This window comes from Propithecus coquereli, unplaced genomic scaffold, assembly GCF_000956105.1.
Source record: "Propithecus coquereli isolate 6110/MARCELLA unplaced genomic scaffold, Pcoq_1.0 Scaffold32, whole genome shotgun sequence".
NCBI classification, from domain to species: Eukaryota; Metazoa; Chordata; class Mammalia; order Primates; family Indriidae; genus Propithecus; species Propithecus coquereli.
Genome location: NW_012148841.1, coordinates 8,201,709 through 8,223,878, shown reverse-complemented (window position 1 = coordinate 8,223,878; position 22,170 = coordinate 8,201,709). Strand labels below are relative to the sequence as shown.

At 38.3% G+C, this 22,170-nt stretch overlaps 1 protein-coding gene across 1 annotated transcript in view; it reads right to left on the bottom strand.

Moving 5' to 3' along the window:
• Positions 1–11,712: 11,712 nt before the first annotated feature.
• The window catches only part of BCAP29 (B-cell receptor-associated protein 29), a 53,483-nt gene continuing 43,025 nt past the window's right edge, over positions 11,713–22,170 (bottom strand). Inside the window, exons 7-8 of the mRNA XM_012650351.1 lie at positions 16,550–16,650; positions 11,713–12,051 (exon numbers count right to left, since the gene is read on the bottom strand). Of these exons, the coding sequence (XP_012505805.1) occupies positions 12,016–12,051; positions 16,550–16,650 (137 nt within the window). The 3' untranslated portion in view covers positions 11,713–12,015. The remainder of the gene's footprint in view (positions 12,052–16,549; positions 16,651–22,170) is intronic.

Sequence of the window (22,170 nt, the reverse complement as noted above, 5' to 3'; positions counted from 1 at the left end):
AATAAAATAGGAAGGGTGTTTAACAAGGGTAAATAGAGATTCCCAGTGGCATACATCTTATTTAAAACTTAATTAGAGTTCTAGAAAAGGCAAAGTTATATGCTTGTGAAATGTCAATATAATTACACTAGAAATGAATGGAAATGCCAATATGAGCTAAGGACCTATATAAAGTCTAAATAAGAATTTTTTTTCTTCCAAAGAGCTCATAATGTATTATAAACCTCTCATTAATCTGCACAGTGTTTCCAGAAAAGTAAAATAAGGTACTTAATTCAGCAATATTGCTTTTAAAATGTCTTTAAAAATTTTTATCAGTCTTAAAATTTATAGAAGCAACTATTTTTACAAGGTGAATAAGATAAGTCACAGACCCAGCCCCTTCTCCCAGTTTCCTTTTCCCGAAGAAAACCACTCTGAAATCCTCTAGCTTATTTTTTGGTAAGTATGACTTTATCTCTAAATTCATGCATTTCTTACCTTGTGAGATGAGGATTTATCTCTCTTTCCTGTGGTCCCACCACTATCAAACCTTTGCAGACTCACATTTCTGAATCCTCCCAATATAGAATCATAATTTTGGTTAGATTGATAGTATTTGCATTATTATAATTCTGTTTTCTATTCAGAATGGAGCTATATGATAAATCAGTATTACTCTTTATTGCCTAGACTTTAGTTTATTTTTTTTTTGGTGTATGTTGTCTTGAGTTTTAATTCTCTTATTTTTTTGTTTGTTTCATCTTGTATTATTAGCTTTGTTTACTATGACTCCTAATCCTTATCACTATTTAATCCCAAATTCTCCCCCAGTTTACACCTACGTCTCCTTTCAGTATGTTCATTCACATCAAGCATGTGATCGACTTCATCTTCTAGAAAAAAGCCTCTCCCAGAGTCATCTGAGCTGCTTCTCAGCTAACATTCTCCCTTTACCAACATCCTGTGGATTCCTTCTGCCTCTCGCCTATGTGGATCTGCTTCTTCCTGGTTACCATCTTCCTCTTTCTTGGTTTACTCATCCTTCAGGTAGAGCACATACTCTATCCACTAGCTTTCTGAGAAAGAGTGTGAGGGAGCTAAAGTTTTTGAAAACATGCAAGCCTAAAAAAAGTCTTTATTCTTCACCTGTATTTGATTTGCTACTTGCCTGACTATGGACTACTAGGTTGGAAATAATTTTCCCTTGGAATTTTGAAAGCATTGTTCTACTGTCTTCTATATTCCAGAGTTCCTTTTGAGAAATCTGAACTTACTCGGATCCCTTAATTTTTGTGTGTTGTATTTTTGGGAAACTTGTAGAATCTTCTCTCTGCACCCAGTTCACTGGCATGGGTCCATGCTATGGTTGGAATGTGCCCCCTCCAAAAGTCATGGGTTGAAACTCAATGGCCAAGGTGATGGTATTAAGAGGTGGGTCCTCTAAGAGGTGATGAGGTGATGAGAGCTCTTCCCCTTGGGATTAGGTGTCCTTATGAAAGGGCTGATGGAGGGAGTTCGACCCTTTTTGCCCTTCTGCTTTCTGCCATGTGGGGACACGGCACTCCTCCCCTCTGAGGAATGCAGCATTCAGGGTGCTATCTTGGAAGCAGAGAACGCCCTCATCAGACAACTGAACCTGCCAGCCCCTTGATCTCAAACTTTCCAGCCTCCCGAACTGTGAGAAAATAAATTTCTGTTCTTTATAAATGACTCAGTCTCAGCTATTTTGTTATAGCAACACAAATGGACTAAGACAGTCTATTTTCAGACATCATGCTGGGGTTTTAGTGGGCCCTCCTTCTGTTTTTTTCCTAAGGGCTCTTTTTTATTTTCTGAAATTTTTTTTTATAGTTTCCAATTCTGACTTCATGAGTACGTTGAAATAAGAATTCGTGACCTCTCTGAAGACACTGAGAGTTTTGTTATTCTTCTTCCTGCATACTTTCTATTTTCACTATGTTTTTTTTTCTGTCCAGGTTTTTCTCAGATCTCTTTGTGCTCAATTGCCTCCTCATATTTAAAAGTGGGGGCCTCGAGAGCTGCCTGGAAGCTCTGAGTGAGTGGGTGAGGCTTGTTCATGGTGAGATTTCCTGTTTGTTAGGCTAGCCTGGGTCTTTTTTGGGGAATCCCTGATGTCAACATTCATGTGAGTATCTTTAGCTCCTTCCTCTTGGGTCTGAAAGATTCCCACATAAAAAAGACTCGTTTAATGTTCTGTCTGGAAGTAAAGAACTGGCTGCCATCATTCTGGGTTGAGCAAGAAGTTCTACATTTAGTATGCACCATCATTTACTTAATCCTTCTTTTTTTTTTAAATTAATTAATTAATTTAGAGACAGGGTCTTACTCTGTTGACCAGGCTAGAGTACAGTGGTGTGCTCATAGCTCACTGCAGCTTCAGACTCCTGAGCTCAAGCAATCCTACCATCTCAGCCTCCTGAGAAGCTGGGACTACAGGTGTGCTACCATGCCTGGCTAATTTTTTAAAGGTTTTTTGTAGAGACAGGGTCTTGCTATGTTGCTCAGGCTAGCCTTGAACTCCTGGCATCAAGTGATCTTCCTGCCTTGGCCTCCCAAAGTGCTAGGATTACAGGTGTGAGCCACCGCACGTGGCCCTGTTTTTCATTTATTAAAACAGAAACTCTGCCTTACCCTCTTTAAAGAGGACACCTATCTTGTGCTGGGTGAGAGAGAGAAAGGAATCATCCAACAGCCTGGGGGAAGAGAGGAACATGGCGGGATTGAACTGCTTCTCAAACAATTTTCAACCAAACTTCTTTATTCCAGCACACCCTTGCCCCTCTCTTCCAGGAGTAGGGGGCCATTAATGCTTGAGCCTTGATTATTTATTTGGTGGTTTAAATTTATTTGGCAGCTAGGTTTGGTAGTTTGTGCCTGTAATCCCAACACTTTGGGAGGCTGAAGTTGGAAGATTGTTTGAGGTCAGGAGTTGGAGACCAGCCTGGACAATATAGTGAGACCCCCGTCTCTACAAAAAAATTTTTTTAAATTAGCTAGGAATGGTGGTACATGCCTGTAGTCCTACTTACTTTTGGGAGGCTGAGATGGGAACATCACTTGAGCCCAGGAGTTTGAGGTTACAGTGAGCTATGACTATGCCACTGCACTCCAGTCTGGGCAATACAGCAAGACCCTATGTCCAAAATAAGTAAGTAAATAAATAAATTGACTTGGTTCCTGGCTTTTCCCAAGAGGAAAGAGAATTCAATTTTCCATCAGTTCTTCTAATTCAGTACCACTTTTTCATCTATTTTGCAGCTTTCAAAAAGTTGGTGCCATTTCTTCTCATGCTCACTTTATCCTTATAGGTTTATGTCTTTAAAAAGTTCCTTTACTATACTATAGTTTAAATGCAGTTTAGAAGAGAGTAAAAGTATGTGTTCAATCAGCATCTTTTTCCAACTCTGCTTTCTTTGGGCAGTATTTTCCAGGTTCGGAAATTTTCTGCAGCTGTCTTCATTTGGAAAAACTAAAGGCGGCAGACTCTGGGCATGCTGAGCTGGGAGTACTTGCTCCCTTTCAATTCTGAAATGTAGAACTGTGCCTCTGCTTCCCTCACAGATAGTTCCGCTAAAAATAAAAATTCTCCAAATCAAGAATCAAGAAAAAGTTATGGGAATCTGATTGCAAAAAACATTTTCAAAAGTGTTTACCATTCAAATAACTTATCCCCTGTGGTAGACAGAATAATGGTCTCCCAAAAGTGTCCACATTCTAATCCCCAGAACCCATGAGTATGATGTTACGTGTCAAAGGGGAATTAAGGTAGTAGATGGAATTAAGGTAGCTAATCAGCTGACTCCAAGGTAAGGAGATTATTCTGGATTATCTGCAAGGGCCTAAGGCAATCAGAAGGTTCCTTAAACGTGGAAGAGGGGGACAGAAGGGTCAGTATCAGAGTGATATGATGTTAGAAAGACTTGACCATCCCTTGCTGGCTTTGAAGATGGAAGGGGGCCATGAGCCACGGAATGCAGGTAGCCTCTACTGGCTGGAAAATGTTCCTGAAGAAACCAACTCTGCTGATACTTTGACTTTAGCTCAATAAGACTGATTTTGAACTTCTGACTTCTAAAACTATAAGATAATAAATTTGTGTTGCTTTGAGCCACGAAGTTTGTGGTATTATATGACAGCACTAATAGGAAACAAGTATACTCAGTATAAATTTAAAAATGGGTGATTCATATTACTTTAAAATTTGATTGCCAAGGAGAATAGAGCAAGGCAAAAAAATGAAATAAAAATTAACAAAATTTGAGATTTTCAGCAAGTTGATTACATTAACGTTGCCCTCCCATTCCTTATCCAGAGAAAGGTTTATATAGAGGTAATGAAGTTTAAGCATCCGGGCTCTTGATACACAGGTCCTTTTGGACACTGGAGTAGTCGAGTGTTCTTGGTAGAAAGGAGAAGCCAGGTTGCTAGCAGGAAGCATTCCGGATAAATTGCTCCAAGAGATCTTAAAGAAAGGGATCTGAATCTCCAAAGTTCCAGTGATTTCTTGGGATTTCTGTTCTTATTCTGAATAAATCCTCACATTCATACCTAATATCATTCGCGTAATTTGGCATTGTTTTTCTTATAGAGAATTACCCAAATTATACCTGCTCTAGGCCCCAAGAAACCTACATCCACTCCTGCCCTGGCCTTTTTTTTTAAAGAGACTTAAAACATCATATATATATACACACACACACACACACATATTATTATTTTAATCATTGAGAGAGAAAAAAAATAGATACAATTAAGGTTTGAGTGGCTAATGAAACACCGCAGACCTAGGCCCTTTCACAATATCAAATCTGCTAATAGTATTTGAAGGGTAATATTTCAGTACCTGGAGCACAAACTTTTTTTTTTTTTTTTTTTTTGAGACAGAGTCTCACTGTGTTGCCCAGGCTAGAGTGCCATGGTGTCATCCTAGCTCACAGCAACCTCAAACTACTGGGCTCAAGTGATCCTTCTGCGTCAGCCTCCCGAGTAGCTGGTGACTACAGGTGCACACCACTGTGCCCAGGTAATTTTTCTATTTTTGTGGAGATGGGGGTCTTACTATGTTGCTCAGGCTGGCCTCAAACTCCCAGACTCAAGTGATCCTTCTGCCTGAGCCTCCCAAGTAGCTGGGACTACAGGCACACACCACTGTGCCCAGGTAATTTTTTCTATTTTTGGTAGAGATGGGGTTTGGCTCTTGCTCAGGCTGGTCTCAAACTCTTGGCTTCAAATGATCCTCCTGCCTCGGCCTCTCAGAGTGCTAGGATTACAGGCATGAGTCACTGTGCTCAGCCAGGACTTAATATTTTAAGAAGGTTGGTCAAAATTGTATCTGATCTTGTTGTAATCTTAAGACAATAGGGCACACTCTAGAGACGTGGAATGGGAAGACTCATCTAAAAGAATCTGACACCCTAGAATTGAACTGAATTCAATCCAAATAAGCAGACATCTATTGCATACCTGCACAAGTCGGGCACCGTGCTTTGTCTGAGGAGGAAGAGGTTGCTAGAAGTCATCCTTAACTGCCTAATGGTCCCACCACAGTACATTTTCAATCCATAGAACTAGGCGGTCCACATTTTTCCCCCAGTTGTTTTTTACTGTGGTAAAATACACATAACATTTTACCATCTTAACCATTTTTAAGTGTACATTTCAGTGGTATTAAGTATATTCATATTGTCCAGTACTCTTTGCATTTCTAAGACTTATTTTTAAATTTTTTCACATTCTCTTTTTTTTTCTTTAATGGAGGCAATTTACCACTAGGTGCCAGTTTTTTCGTAATATTCAGAGCAGCTTACCACCGGAAATGGTTTAAAAGTTCTTTATTAACTCATTTAATCCAGTCAGCCAGTCCTTGAGGAAGAGTCTTAATCACTTCAAAGATGAAGAAACTGAGATCCAGAATGGGCCATACGTAAGGGAGACGGGATTTGAATGCAGGTGGTCTTTGCATGTAACCACTATACTCTACTGCTTCCACAGCATCTTCAGCCAACAGATTCTCATTAAATGTCAACGACAAGGGATCAGTTAAACACACTGTATCATAGGACAAAGGGTCTCATGTGTCTTTTCTGCTCACACATCCTGGTTGGTTACCATGACACAGCCTTATCACTAACACTGGCTGCTTGGGTCAGCAATTCTCAGTAGTGGTGGTAGTGGACAGGGCATATGGGCATATGTACTTTGAAAAAAACCCTGACCCCTCAGGTAATGTTTATATGACCTATTAGAGGTAGTCTGTAAAATCCTATTGTAGAATATTTATTGATGTGGGGGAAAGAAAGCAAGTCACAAAACAGTATGTGTAAAAAATGAGTATGATCTCATTTTGTAAATATTTGTGTGTATATGTAAGAAAATTAACCAAGCTATTTTTTCTTTAACTTCTACATTTTCTACAATATGTATCCGTTTTGTTTCAAGAGGAAAAAAATCAACGAAGTTAAAAACTTTTCAGAAAGTAAACCTCCTTGGAGGGTTATTCCAGGAAGCCCTTAGTTGACAAGTGGTGCTCCAGGAATCTCATGTGTGCTCCAGGAAATTGGCAGCCCTTTGGAGAGACAGACATTCCTTACCATGGGTGGTGCTACAGGGAGAACAAAGGTTTCTGGAGAAGCCTGGCTAAGCGGGAAGACCACCTGGTTCAGGGAGCAAAGCCAACACCTCGAACACATTCTTTGCTCAGATTTGAGAAAGGGGCTGATCACCAAAAACATATGCTATCTTTTTATACATAATGTAACTGAATGCTCTTGTGTTTGCTCTTATAGTGTACATCACACTAAAGACAAGGAAGGAGAAGAGACTTGTAAACGCTCACGGTGTGATCTGCATGGATATTGCAGAAGCACATTGCATGATGCTGCTTAAGTAATAATGGTTAAGCCAAATATAAAACGTTGAACATGCAGAGATAGCAGAGGATATAATTTTTAATCAATATTCCAACATAATAGGCAAGATACAAAGGCTGATGGTTTTGTGCCACATAGGACAAATATATTTATGGCTTTTTATTCCTGTGTAGGATGCTAAGAGAGATAATGCATTGAAGATACCTGGTGTCATTTATTATTCAACAGCTTATTGACATGTGTGGTGCTCTATGGTGCCAGGGACACAGCCTCCTCCTTGTTGCTCCACCTGCATGGCCTGGATCTCATGATCTAAGACTTCAAGCAGCAGGACAGAGGAAGAAAAAGAGAAATTGCCACCATATGACATTCCTACCTATTTCCACCTATGTGCAAGGAGCTGGGAAATGTTTTTATGCTTGGCACCTCTGTGTAAAAAATTTGGGACATCTATTGCCACAGATGAATGAAAGCATAGATATTGGGGGACAACTAGTACCCTTTGCCACAAGCATCTATTGCAGGATGTCTCAACCTTGGCAACACTGACGTTTTGGGTCAGATAATAGTTTGTTGTGGGTGGCTATCCTGTGCATTGCAGAATGGGTTTGGCAGCATCCCTGGCCTCTATCCACTAGTAGCATGCCAGTACTTGTGACAACCAAAAATGTCTCTAGACACTGCTCAATGTTCCTTGCGCATTCCTCTCCACTCCGTTAATGAACCACTGATCTACTGTGTGCAGGAACTGTGTTAATCACTGGAAAAGAGCCAAAACCAACCATAAATAATTTCAGACAGTGATAAATGCTATGATGAAAATAAAATAGGGTAAGAAGACAGAGAGGCCTGGGATGAAGCATTTACTATGTATGCAAAAATCCTAATGGAGAAAGATCTTGGCTTGTTCTAAGAAGAATCAGAATGCAGGTGTATCATGATCCTAGGGGAAAAAGGAAGAATGCAGGTGTGGATGGCAGGCAGGCAGTCAGAGATGAGGCTGGAGAGTAGGTGGGAGCCTGGTGAGCCCTTGGGTGTTTGATCTTAACTGCAGTGGGAAATAACTGGGAGACTTTGAGGAGGAATAATATGATCTATGCATTTTTTAAAAAATCAGGTGGCTACTGAGAGCATATATATGAGAGGGGGTTAAGATAATCTCATCCTCCCGAGTAGTTGGGCAAGCCATCATGCATGGCTAATTTTAAAAAAACCTTTTTTTGTAGAGAAGGGGTCTTCCTATGTTGCCCAGTCTGGTCTGGAACTCCTGGTCTCAAGCAATCTGCCTGCCTCAGCCTCCCAAAGTGCTGGGATTATGGGCGTGAACCACCATGCCCAGTCTGTAAATTTATTTTCATAGTTCTGGAGGCCAGAAGTCCAGTATCAGTTTCAGAGTGTCTGCAGGGCCATGCTCCTGCCAGAGGCTCTAGGGAAGAATCTGTCCCTTGCCTCTTCCAGCTTCTGGTGGCTGCCAGCATTCCTTTGCCATGGCTTCATCATCCCAATCTCTGCCTCTGTGGTCACACTGCCTTCTCCTCTGCTATGTGGTAGTATCTTCCTCAGCCTCTCTCTATAAGAATACTTGTGACTGCATTTAGGGCGCATCCAGATTACCCAAGATAATCTCTCCATCCCGAGATCCTTAACTTAATCACATCCTTTACCACAGAAGGCAATATTCCCAGGTTCCAGGGATATCTTTTGGGAGGCTATAATTCAGCCTACCACAGTTCCTGAAGTGTTTGAAATCACTTCTGGTTATAGAAGGAGGGACTAATAAAGTCACGTGTTTAGATATCAAGGTGGAAGGCAACGCTGGGAAAGTAATTTAAAAAATTCCATTTAGTAAATTAAATATTAAAAAAAAGAAAAAGAACACAGAACTTTCAAAAGTGTATTTTCAAGATTTCTAAGAAAGGTAGGCTAAGGAAGCTAGGCTACATGGACTCTGAACAAATCCTTCTAGACATTAAGTCAATGCTTAAAAGCACTGTTATATTCACACACCGTATAGTGGGCGCAGTGTGTCACATGTCAGTGGGCTGGGCAAGGGCCGTTCTGCTGTGGGGATCCACAGATGGGAGGGGTGGTGAGAAGGACAACAGGTGCAGGTGCATCGCAGCAGCTGTGGTTGGGTGGCCCAATGAGGAAGCAGAAGCGACACCGCAGGAAAAGAGAGACCAGCTCCAAGAACTCCAAGAATAGGTAAGATTGAGGGATCCAGGCAGGCTGGGGGCAACAGGACAACATCTCAGAAAGTAGTTAAACTTCAGGCTCTAGATTGGAGTTCTGGGGCAGGACTATGTCACTGAAAGAAAATCCTAGATCCCAGAATACTGGGATAAATAGCCAAGAGAGGAACTTAAGCCCTAAGGAACAAGGAAGGAATCTAGTTAACAGTACTGGGGTGCCAGACAGAGCTGGACAAGCAAAGCAACAAAGATGACTCATGCCAAATGCTAGAGTGTAGCTGGAACTTCTTAAGAGCTACTTCCTAGAGACCAGAACTTCAAGGCAGATTTACAAGGGAGAAAGTCTGATAAAACTCTAGGTAATTCTAATGGAAAAAGGTAAGAATAAAATTCTTGTGTTTGAATCCATAATATAACCTAAGACATAATGAAGTCATTACTGACAATGGGAAGAAAAATAATTTAATATACAATATAACTAGATCAATACGATACATATTTACTTATATGCTTTGCTAAACACCATCTTTGGTAAGGAGAACAAAAGGAAGAAACAACAAACATAGCTTGAGAGACAGGTAGCTGGTAAAGGGCAGAGTCTGGAGCAAATTCCCTGGCTCAAACCCTGGCTAACACGTGGCAATATCTTCTGTTTAGCGAATTATAGCTGGTCTCTGCATGAAGACTAGAGGAATACCTGGGGAACCAGGATACCAGAATTCTAGACTCCAATCCTGGCTCTGAATCTAACTATCCATGTTACCTTGGAAAAACTGCTCCAACTTGTGAGGTCTTAGGTTACAGATCTGTAAAATTGAGAGGGTTAAAGTCTAAGAGCCCTTAAATGTAAACTTTAAAGTGCTCTTTTGGGAATCTTTCAAATCCTCATGTTCTTCAAATTGTACCCAGACTTTCTTCTTTCTACACAGTCTGAACAACTTTGAAAATCACTGTATTATTTTAGTTTATACAGCAATCCTGATCTAAATTTTATTATTCCCATTTTGGAGATGAGGTAATAGAGGTCTAGCATGCTAAGTAAGTGTTGAAGCTGGGATTCGATTTTATTTTATTTTTCCCTTTTTTGTCTTTTTTTAGACTTCAGCCGGTTTATATGGGATTAGATTTTAGTTTGCCAATTTTTTTTTTTTTTTTTGAGAGAAGTCTTGCTCTGTAGCCCCGTTTAGAGTGCAGTTGCGTCGTCGTAACTCACTGCAACCTAAAACTCCTGAGCTCAAGTGATCCTCCTGCCTCAGCACCCCCCTACGTAGCTGGGACTACAGGCGCACACCACCACACCCAGTTAATTTTTTCTATTTTTGGTAGAGATGGGGTCTCGCTCTTGCTCAGACTGGTCTGGAACTCCTGACCTCAAGTGATGCCCCCACCTTGGCCTCCCGGAGTGCTAGGATTACAGGCATGAGCCACCAAAGTCGGCCTAGTTTGCCAATTTTAAAGCTGTGCATTTTCTACTTTCCTGTATGTTATTCTGACATTAGACTTGATTCCTGTAAAGTAGGCCAGGATCCCAAATTTTCGATATCTATATATTTATCTATGTAGCTCTCACTTTGATATTTCTAAGTCTATGCTTTGAGCTATCATTTGTTCACTTCTATTTCAGCACTCCCTTTTCTTGTTATTTATGGTGTTGTCAGCCCATATGGTCTAACTCCCATTTCTTACTCCTGTTAAATGTCTCCTACGTGTCGGTTTTCTAGCAGTAACTCCTGACTTTTATCTCAAATAAAATTTTTATGTATTTGCTCATTTCATCTACTTTACGATGAAAAAATTAAATATGCATGAAGTTGGTGCTAAAATTATAATAAACAACAGAGGATGAAACAAAAACCAGAGAAGTAAAAACTCCAGGAATTATTTCCCATTTTCTTTTATACTTCGGTCTTTTTACAAGACAAGGAAGATAATTTTCATGTCTAAACACTGAAACAACCTAAATCTTACCAATATTATAATCAGGACCACCTTCTAAAGGAAATTCTAAATGAATATTTGAATGGAAAAACAGTATTTAATATTTAGCTTTCAGAATATAGAAAATCTCAGGAAAACTGTGTGACATGAGTGTGTATTTGAGGTAATATTCGTATAATTAGTTACTCTCACAACCATAGGAAACACTGCTTTTTGGATATGTTATACATTAACTTTTCAAGTTAAGCATTCCACATTGTTGTAAAATAAATTCAGTTCAGTGCTATGGCAGTTATGCAAATAGATGTAACTCTATTACTAGATAAACTTGAAAAGATAGAATGCTTACTAATTATGTGTTATTAACACAAATGTCAACAAAAACCAGTACAACAGGTGCAGAAGCATAGTAACAAAAATATAATTATCAATATAGCTATCTTGTTAGAATAAACCATAGTATCATCAGGCTTAAGAAAAACTAAGGTCATTGTTTGTTCTTTCTGACTCTTTTCTATAAATACAGTGGCTAATTCTGATCAGTTATCCTTATTTGCTCTGTGAACGAATTTGCTTATACTAAACAATATTTTCAAACACATAATCATCTGATTAAATAGACTATTATTATTATTGAAAACTCATCAAAGCTTTCAAGGCTATTAATGGTTTCATGCAACTTAAAAAATCTAATTTTGGAAGTAACTGGCTAATGAATTTTTCCTTTTATTGGTAAATAGCCACCATACACCAATGTTATTATCAATATGTAAATATGGTATTTAACATGCTTATGTTTTTCTTAAGAGCTGGAATACAGACTTTGCAATATATCTGAAACATCATCAAACATTTTGATAATGCCATTACAATATAACCTATGCGCGGCATTAAAAAAATTACTGACCAGTCATAATGCATTGTTCTGAACTGAATTTTAAATTTTCTAGAGACTAACATGATAACAAATTTATCGTCTTGACATGATGTATCACAATCTTCTTTTATAATGTTCACAGGCCTTTCTTATTGCCTTTTTCTAAACGATCCTGTAAGAAAAAAATGTGACATGTGGTACAGCAAAGAGAAACAAATTCATAGACATGACAAGGACTTTTAAAAAACATTTTCTCTTCCATTATAATTATGAGAATAATCAAATGTGAACAAAAGGACTGAGAAAGTCTCAAATTTAAAAAACTATAAAATTTGTGCTTTTTATTTAGAGGGGAAAAATAATACTGCTAAGTTCATTTTTTTCTGCCTTAATTTATTTTGCTTTTGTTCCACAAGTTACACCTTGCAAACATAATTTCTAAAATTCCCCTATTGCAAACCCAATTAAGATTTTTGGCAAGGAAAGAATGAAGGGAAGCAAAAAACCCACTGGGGTGGCTTTTATTTTTTTCTTTTTCCTACAGATATTTATTTGCCAATAGATCTGACTTCTCAAATTATATTCTGCTGATAATGTTACAAAGATGACTTAACATGACATTTAAAACTGAAGGAAAATGGAACAGAAATTAACCTTAAGAGATCACTTGCACTAAGAAAGTAAATGCCTACATTAAGAAAAAAAAAAATCCCATAAAATGGAGTTGCAGAATGTTACTGCTTATACAGGAAGTTCATCAAGCTCTTGTTAAGGCTGAGCATTAATGCTTTCAGAGCAACTTTAATAACATTAAGTGACCAATGAAGATTAGAGGAGGTATTCCGAATGATAACGTACTACTTCCACAAAATTATACATATCTGACACCTTTTGATAAAAATTAAAGCTTTAATGAAGCTGCTCTTATGGACAAGTCCCTTAATTAAAGGTTGATTTTCCAAAATGAAATTTAAAAATTGGCAGGTGCTGATGGGTTTGTGCTTCCAACAAGCCCTTGTTAGTTCTTTTTTTTTTTTTTAAGAAGAGAGCCAGGACAAATAAGGAAAGGCAAAGACTACATAATTTGAAGGGACTGTTTTCTAATATTTATTTAGTGCCTATAACAGGGAGGGGACCAGATGGGGAAATCCAAACCAACTGAAAAGATGCAAAGTAGTATCTGTTTACAGTAAAGAAACCAGCTTTTCCCTGTTTAACTTTTGTTTCCTTAGCATTTTAACAGTCCTTTGTTTTATGATCGTTTCACTGAAAGTATGTCAACCATGTAAAATTGAGAAAGCTCATATGTCTTCCAAAGAACTTTAGGATACAACGCAATTACTAAGGTTGGTTTAACAGCAGAAGTAAAATTCATCAGGACAATCTGACACAGCTTTTTACTGTTAGATGGTCTTTTGTTTCTCAAGCAGAGTTCAGAAGGTGGTGAATATTAAAGTTCAAGAGTTACTTTTAAGAAAAGGGTCTTTATTTAATGACATCTAAACATCAGAACCTTAAATAGGTGGTTCTCATATTGGACAATGAGGGTGGGTAAGTAGGTAGATGGGAAAAAATGTAACCAATCAAGACATAACTAATAGCATTTTGTGGCTGTATAGAGCTTTTCTTTTCTTTTTTTTGAGTCTCGCTCTGTTGCCTGGGCTAGAGTGCCATGGCATCAGCCTAGCTCACAGAAACCTCAAACTTCTGGGCTCAAGCAATCCTTCTGCCTCAGCCTCCCGAGTAGCTGGGACTACAGGCATGTGCGACCATGCCTGGCTAATTTTTTCTATATCTATATATCTATAGATATATATATATATTTTTTTTAGTTGTCCAGATCATTTCTTTCTATTTTTTTTTTTTTTTAGTAGAGACGGGGTCTCGCTCTTGTTCAGGCTGGTCTCGAACTCCTGACCTTGAGTGATCCACCCGCCTCAGCCTCCCAGAGTGCTAGGATTACAGGTGTGAGCCACCGTGCCCGGCCTGTATGGAGCTTTTCTTGATTAAAAATATTTAAAGTGCTTTCTTACACAGGATCTGGTTTAATGCTTATAGCCCTCATTTAAGTAATGAAATAGCTGAGGTGCATAGATGGCAGATGAGTCACCTGTGGGTTATAGAACTGGTAAACTATGGAGCTGAGATTTTTTTTCCCCCTTCAAACAGATTTATTACAGGGAGTTTGTTTTGTAGGTGATGAGGGAGTAGACACACCAAACAGGGCTGGGTAAGGCACCTCAGAAAACCACCAGCACTCCTTGGGCTGGAGGGATGAGGGAGGATATGGTTCCCAGGAGTGAGGGCCAATAGTAGGAGCTGCCTGGTGGGAACTGGGACCATGGAGGGAAGGAACTGGAGCCATGAACAAGGCACTTAAAGCAGAGAGAGTAAGAGAAATCCCTGGCTTTCCCCTTCCTCCTGCCTTCAGTCTTCTGCTAGGGCCTCCAATTGGCTAAACCTGCCCAGAAGTCAAAGAACAGCATAGCCTGGGAGACGAACCTCCCTGAGATACAGAGTAGAGCAGCAGTGGGAGGAGAATGGATGCAAGGATACACAGTCCAATGACCAGCACAAGCTGAAGAACACAGTGGTTTAGGATGGAGGTTCTGGAGAAAGATCTCCTGACTTTGAATGTTACCTCCTTCCAGTTCAGTGACTTCAAGTAAATTATATATCATCTCTGGATCTCAGTTTCCTCATCCACAAAATAGGGATATTAAAACATTTTAACTTAGTGGGTTGTCATGGAGAGTAAACACATTCTTTTCCAAAGAAACAAGTACAACAACCATTTTCTTGGGAAAGAATTGCTCATAAAAGCTTTCTATATCCTTTGCCAAGAATGCAGAAGCTCTAAGCTGAAGGTAGCTTTTTTCAGGGGAAGGAAATGGTTGAGGGAATCTCACTGTTACATGTATTTTTCAGGACTAAGAGAACCATTAGCTATCACCACAAGGGAGACATTCAGCAATGGACACTGGCTGTAAGAAATTGAGTGCATATTCCTGGTTTTCGTTTTTCCATTCAAAACATTTCTGACACCACGGCAAAGTCCACTGATGTGGATATTTATCCCAGTTGAGTACAGCCCGACCTCACAAATAGGGGGAAAATGTTTTCAGACAAGAGGCCTCTGGGGTGACTTATTCACTTCCCATGGTGGATCTTGAAAGATGCCATGGAGTAATTCTTATTGTGTCCCAGTGAGGTGAGCAATTTCGGAATCTCTATTTTGGAAATGGGGAAGGGGTGGTCTTGCTGAAAATCTAAGTACCTACCCCAGACCATGTGAACTGAACCCTCGGTGTCCTGGGATTGGAGCACATAGGTATTCACGCTTCTCTGGGATGCCCTTTTTCTTGCTATTGTCAAAGTAGGCTAGTTAATTAAAAAATGCAAACCTACTGGGGCTATCAGATTACAAGTTGCTTTGGACTGCTTCCTGACTGGCTCTAAATCAAGGGTCGAAGTGGCTGGTTGAAAATAAGTCATTCTTTCAGTAAAACTTTTATATCATGATGATGATGATGATAATTATGATAATAGCTGTCATTTCTTGAGTGTTTACTACTAGCCAGGCTTAGTATTAAGCACTCTACACATTTTATTTAGTTATCCCAACAATCCAGTGAGCCAGCCATTATTATTATTCAGATTTTACAGATGAAACAAGTGAGCCCCAGAGGGATGATATAATCTGCTTAAGACAAAAAGCTAGCAGGAGACCAGGTATAGGTATTTCAAGTATGTCTGATTCCAACGTCTATAAGTATAGTGCCTGCTTGCCTCGTGCCAGGCACAGTGCTGGACCCTGGAGATACGATGACCACTAACATGCAGGGAAGTGAGTACAGTGAGATAAAGAGCTGTTCTTGGTAAAAAGCCCTAACTGAAAGCCACAAAGGCTGCCAAATTATGAGGACTAAGCCCAACTTGTCCGTCTTGGGAGGAATTGGGAGGGAATACCAGGGCTGCCTCTGGAATTGTCTCCCCCAAGTCTCCACACACAGATCAAAGTGTGGCTGGGAAATCAGTTCAGGTTAGTGGCTGGCAGCAGAAAAGATGGAAGAAAGACAAGCCCAACATGGATGAATGTTTGGAACCTACTGTTGTGGAACTAGAGAAGAAGAGAAAGAAAAACTGTGGCCCAGCTCTGACTTTGTGGCTTTAACAATAAAAACTTTTTTTCCATTTCCATCTTGCTAATGAACTTCTGGATGTAAATCACATATTTGAATGCTATAGTCTTTGTCCTAAGATGTCTAAAACACTGGGACAGAAGAAGTAGTGGGATGTGGAACCTGAATTTTTGGCCTCATTTTGGCACAAATATAGCAAACATTCCAAATAGCAAAACTCAATTTTTCTAGAATCAGTATCTTTTTTCAATGCTGCCAGTTTTGTGGCTCAATTCTTTGGGTTAAGCCTTCATCAAATCCGGAATGCTGTAAGTTAGTATGCCAACAATTCCTTATATTATGATTACCTTGTACTTTCCTGTAGTGTCCTAATCTTTACCTGCTAGGTAAAAACATGGCTTCTTTAATCATTCAGCGAAGCCAGGATTAAAGCACATCCTCTTGATTAGGGAAAGGCAACTAGCCCAAATAGTTCCCTTAGGTAACTGCTACTTCAAAAATGTAGGCCCTTAAAGTAACGTCACCCACCTGCAGCTCAGAATGTTCTCTCAGGAGTCGATCATATTCTTTAGAAAGTCTCTCTGATTGCATCTTCATTGTCATCACATCATTTTGTGCCTTAGAAAGGGCTAGAAAATATTGAATTGAGTTTTATTTGTATTTTGAAATAATTTCAAATTTACAGAAAAGTTGCAAGACTTAATAGAGAACTCCTGTGTAGTCTACCCAAATTCACTGTTAATGTTTTGCTACATTTGTTATCATATTTTCTCTCTTCGCACACAGGATTATTTTCTTAAATCATTTGAGAATAAGCTGGAGACACAGTATCCCTTTACATTTTAATACATCATTGTGTATTTCCTAAGAACAAAATATTCTCTAACATAACCACAGTATATAGTTAATGTAACCATTCATATTCCAATTTTGGGACTTGTCCCGATTACATCATCTTTAGCATTTTTTTTTTTTCACTTCTAGGCCAGGATACAGACCTGGATCACATATTGCATTTAGTTGTGATATCTCTTTAGTTTCCTTTAATCTGGAATAGTTTCTCATCATTCCTGTAGCCTTCCTCCCTCCATCTCTCAAGACATTGACATTTTTAAGAATTAGGCTACTTTTAAAATAAAATATTCATTTTGTTTTTGGCCAATGTTTTCCCCATGATTAAATTCAGGTCATGTATCCCACTTACATATGAATATAAGTGATGTTGAATGCTTCTCAGGGTATCCAGAGGCCCACCACATCCAACACCCTTCAATGTTTTTCCATTTTATAGTTACTGTTTTATCCCTTGTAACTAAAGAAGTAATATATGGGAAGATAATTTAGACTATGCAAACATCCTGCCCCTTAACATGATGACACACAAAAATGACTATACATTGGCCTTTGTCTAACAAGGAGCTACAGTTATGAGTCAGCAGATTCATGTCCTTAGAAGTAAAAAAATATATATGACAACACATTGTGAAGAAGATAGTATAATCAGCAAAATATGTAGAAGGGAAGAGTAGTACAGAATGAGTTAGAAAAATTTGTTGTCATACTTGAAAATTTTCTCTTATGTAGTGCTTTCAGAAATCATTTTTCCAAAATCTGGGAATCCTGAACTGGCTCTACTTATAATTCTGTATATGTAGCCTTTAGAAGTTCTATATTTGTAAATCTTTTAGGGTAGGAGTTTTAGGGAAGAAGGTGGGATTTATAAATTTAAAAGTTACTTTTTTTGTCATAGAAATAAAATTATAGGTTCTATTTATTAACAATCATTCCTCTTGAGAAGCCATCATATGGGCATTTTTATATAAATATATAAGACACTATCAACTAAAGTACTTTTTTAGTATCAGTACTTTCTAGATTGTGTTGTTAAACTTTGTGTTGTTCTGTATCTACATTGTCAATATGGTAGCCACTACCTACATGTGGCTACTGAGTACTTTAACAGTGACTACTACAAGTGAAGAACTAAATTTTAAATTTTATTTTACTTAAATTTCAATTTGAATAGCCACATGCAGTTAGTGGCTAGCCATACTGGATGGCACAGCTCTATAATTTCCTCCATGTTCCTTCCTTTCCTCCTCCATTTAGATCCATCATTCTAAATTAGGTATTAAAGACTGATTTTGACAAATTTAATGTGATGTCATTCGGTAAAGGTATGAGTTAGGTAAGGAAGACATTTTTGATGACAGTTAGATTTCAATGAAACTACAACCACAATATAAAGAGTTATATATGAGTTTTCAATTTGGGTTCTACAAAGCATTTCCTAGATGCTACTTAAAAATATCAAGCATGGTTGGTGTTATCTTCAGGACTCACCAAAAATGTTTAAGAGCCTGGGTTTCTGGCATATAAAAAGCAAAGTAGATTCCACAACCTAATAATGCCTGACTAGCCTAAACCAGTGGTTTTAAGAATGTTGGTGTTACAGTCTGAAGGCTATGTCCCCTCCAAATTCACATGTTGAAACCTAACCACCAATGTAATGGCATTAGGAGGTAGGGATGGGAGGTGATTACGTCATGAGGGCAGAGCCCTCATGATTGGGATTAGTGCCCTAATAAGAGAGGCCTCAGAGAGCTGCCTTCCCTCATCTGTCATGTGAGGACACACAGTGAGATGGTGCCATCTGTGAACCAGGAAATGGGCCCTCATTAGACACTTCATTTGCTTGTGCCTTGATCTCAGACTTCCCAGCCTATAGAACCATGGGAAATAAATTTATGTTGTTTATAAGCTACTCAGTCTATGGTGCTTTGCTATGGCAGCCTGAAGGTACTAAGACAGCTGGTCAGGAACTTGTATTGAACAGGGGTTTGTCTTAACATTAAAAAATGATTTATACTTAAATTTCTGACATGCATAAATTACTTAAGGAATTTAATACATCATAGATATCAACTCATTAGTTCCTTATTAAAAGAAGCTAGAAAACCACTTGTACAGCCTATCCAGGAGTTCCTTCTGATTATTACTGGTATGAAGCTATAACAAAACAAATGCAGGCAAATACTGTGTTTTTCTGCTATTTATAAAGCCAAGGTATGAATTGTGTTTCTTATTTTGTTTTGTATTTCAATGGATATTAATAAACCTAATGATTACTATCTTATGAATTCACTCCAATTAGGGGAGGCTGTTGTTGTCTAGAAGCCTCTTGGACTGTTTCCCAGTCCTTTCTCTCCCGTTTCATAAAAATTACAATATTGTGTTTTGGATGCCTTCCACCTCCTTCTGGAACTGCATCTGTAACTAAGAGATTATATAAACTTGTTATCTGACACGTGAATATGCTTGTTTTATTTTCAGTCATATTATTTTGGAAACAACATATATAGGGAAAACATTATTGGACAAGGAGGCTTTAGGTGATACATCTAAGTTGCTATTTCAGTTTTCTTATCTGCAAAAATGGGTTGCTATCACTTGCCAGTGGCTTTATGGAAATGCTGAGATATTTCATGAAAATACTGGCCACATTCAATCGGAGACTAGGTTATGTCCCAGGTTATGTTCCGCTAGGAATTTTTAAAGGCATATGCATAATTTATTAATACAGAAAATAACACTGATGTTAATGTTACAGTGACACATAGTAAGCTAAAATGTTTGTACAAAATGTCTATGTAAAATAACAAAGAAGGCCAAAATATTTGTTTTTCCAAGTGCCAAACTTACATTTATGGAGCTATTTGCACAACAGGAGGAGCTGGTGAGATTGATGCACTGTGTAAATGTATTGTATCACTGTGATTTCTATCAGAGATAACAGACACCACCAGCTAAATGCTACCAGGAAATGGAAGAGAAACTTTCAGAGGCTTTGGCATGGTAGCTAAAGTTGGACTGTTGTACAATAGCTGTAAGTATTGAGCCAGAGGAAAACATGTTTTATTTTAAAAATTTCCAGACAGCTAGAGTTGGTTTCTTTTCAGTTTATGTGTTCTGTTTTTGAGAACTCAAGAGTGTAATACACCGGAGCTATTCAGTACTTAATCCTCACATGTACTATTCCTTTACCAGCGATCAATTATTGATCTGTTAATCTACAATAATGCTTCCAAGATACTTCGAAAGTAGACACACAAACTTCTGTTCAGTACAGCACACGAATTTGTGGTTTGAATTATATCATAGTTTATATTTTGTATTTTTGTGTATACCTATATTGTAGGGTCCTTATGTAAGGTTTATAGTTTATTCATCACTTCAACCACCACCTACTCTCTCTCAACCTCACATCCATCTGTTGATAAGGTCTATTGATTCTACTTCCTTTTATCTTTCCAAATCATCCCTGTGCTCCATCTCTGTGACCACTGTCCTCACCTCCAGCTTAGATTATTGAAGTGGATTCCTCACCTAGTTGCCTGGCTAGTCTAATTCACCGTACACAGTGTTGTCCAAGTGATTGGACACATAGACAAGTGCTGTCCAACCCTCCCCAGTACCCCTAACTGTTAGCATACAAACATGGCATATGAGGCTCTTCAGGATGGCTTCTAGACCGACTGCTTGCCTCTCTCTACTGCCTCTGTCTTATCGTATGCTTCAGTTGCCTTGATTTCCTTGCGGTACCTCAGCACGCTATCTTTCAGTTACATACTGCTCATTTTGTTACAACATCTTGTTATTTCCCTTAACCTCCCTGCCTCACTTATTCTCTCCAATTTCATCTGGCTAATGTTGTCTTTCAAAATGGCAAGAAATTGTCCTTCATTTCCAGGTGCTGGCTTCTATGAGATTTCAAGATCACTTTCACCAAAGCACCTATCACATTGAAAGGCAACTATGTCCGCGCTAGACTGTGGACTACTCAAGAAACAGAGCTGTGTCGTATCTCTGTCTGTGCACCCAGCATACTGCCTAGCACATGGCAGGTGCTTAAAATATGTTCCTTGAAGGAAAGAAGGAACGAATAAATAAAAAGTGTAAGCTTTAAGCATCTGAAAAATTAACTTGTGTGGAACTAGTTCATTTCCTGAAAAAGATAAATGTCAGGTGAACAATACAAAGTGTTACTTTAACCACCTGATGAGAATTTCGGTTGAAATAAGATAAAAACAACTATATCTTCAATCAAAAAACAAAATATTCAGGATAGCTGGAGCAAAGCAAACAGACCATTCTTGAAATATTTTGATGAAAATATACTCATGTTTCAAATATCTTATGCTATTCTAGAATTAAAAACAAAATACAAATAGTATTACAGAATTCAGTTTGGTTGGAAAAAACCTAAAGCACTAATTCTAAGAATAGGGCAGGAAATAGGCAAGATAAGCCAGGAGTATCTTGTGTGCCAGAAAGTAAGGAAGCGTTTCAAATGAAAACAGAAAAAATCTGCAGTAATGGGAATGTGTCAAAGGGACACAGGAGCCAACTGAAAGAGTTCCCAATGGCCAAAGCTGGACAACTTGAACAACAAAATAAAGTAGTATGAAATTAAAACCCAAAGTATAGAATAAATAGCCATTAGTCCATACTAAAATAAATACATTAGTAAATAAATGGGGGAGAATAGACAAATCAATGCAGAATTCCAAATAATTTATATAGATACTCTATGCTCAAGGAGGTAGAGCATAATTCCCCATTTTTTATAAGTGTGGGCTGTGAATAGTCACTTTCTTCCAAAGATTACTATATGGAAAGAAGAGGGGAAAAAAGTAACTTTAAAGTACCGAAACTTGACAAACACTAAATCAGCCAAGTGATCGAGGTCAACATCAACAGTGATAAGTCACGTTAATAGTATGTATTTTTGATAAAATGTGAGGAAAATGCACTTTACCATTGTGACTGTCCTTTCAGAACCTATATAACCCCAGTCTAATGTAAAAAACATTAGCTAAATCCCTACAGAGGTATATTCTACTAAATATCTGATCTCTCAAAACTGTCAAGGTGATCAAAAATAAAGAAAATCTGAGAAACTATTATAGCCAAGAGGAGTGTAAGGGGACATGATGACTGAATGTAATGTGGTATCCTGGATGAAATCCTGGAACAGAAAAAAGACATTAGATGAAAACTAAGGAAACCTAAATAAAGTATGAACTTTAGTTAATAATGCATCAATATTGGTTCATTAATTATACAAATATACCATATTAATCTAGATA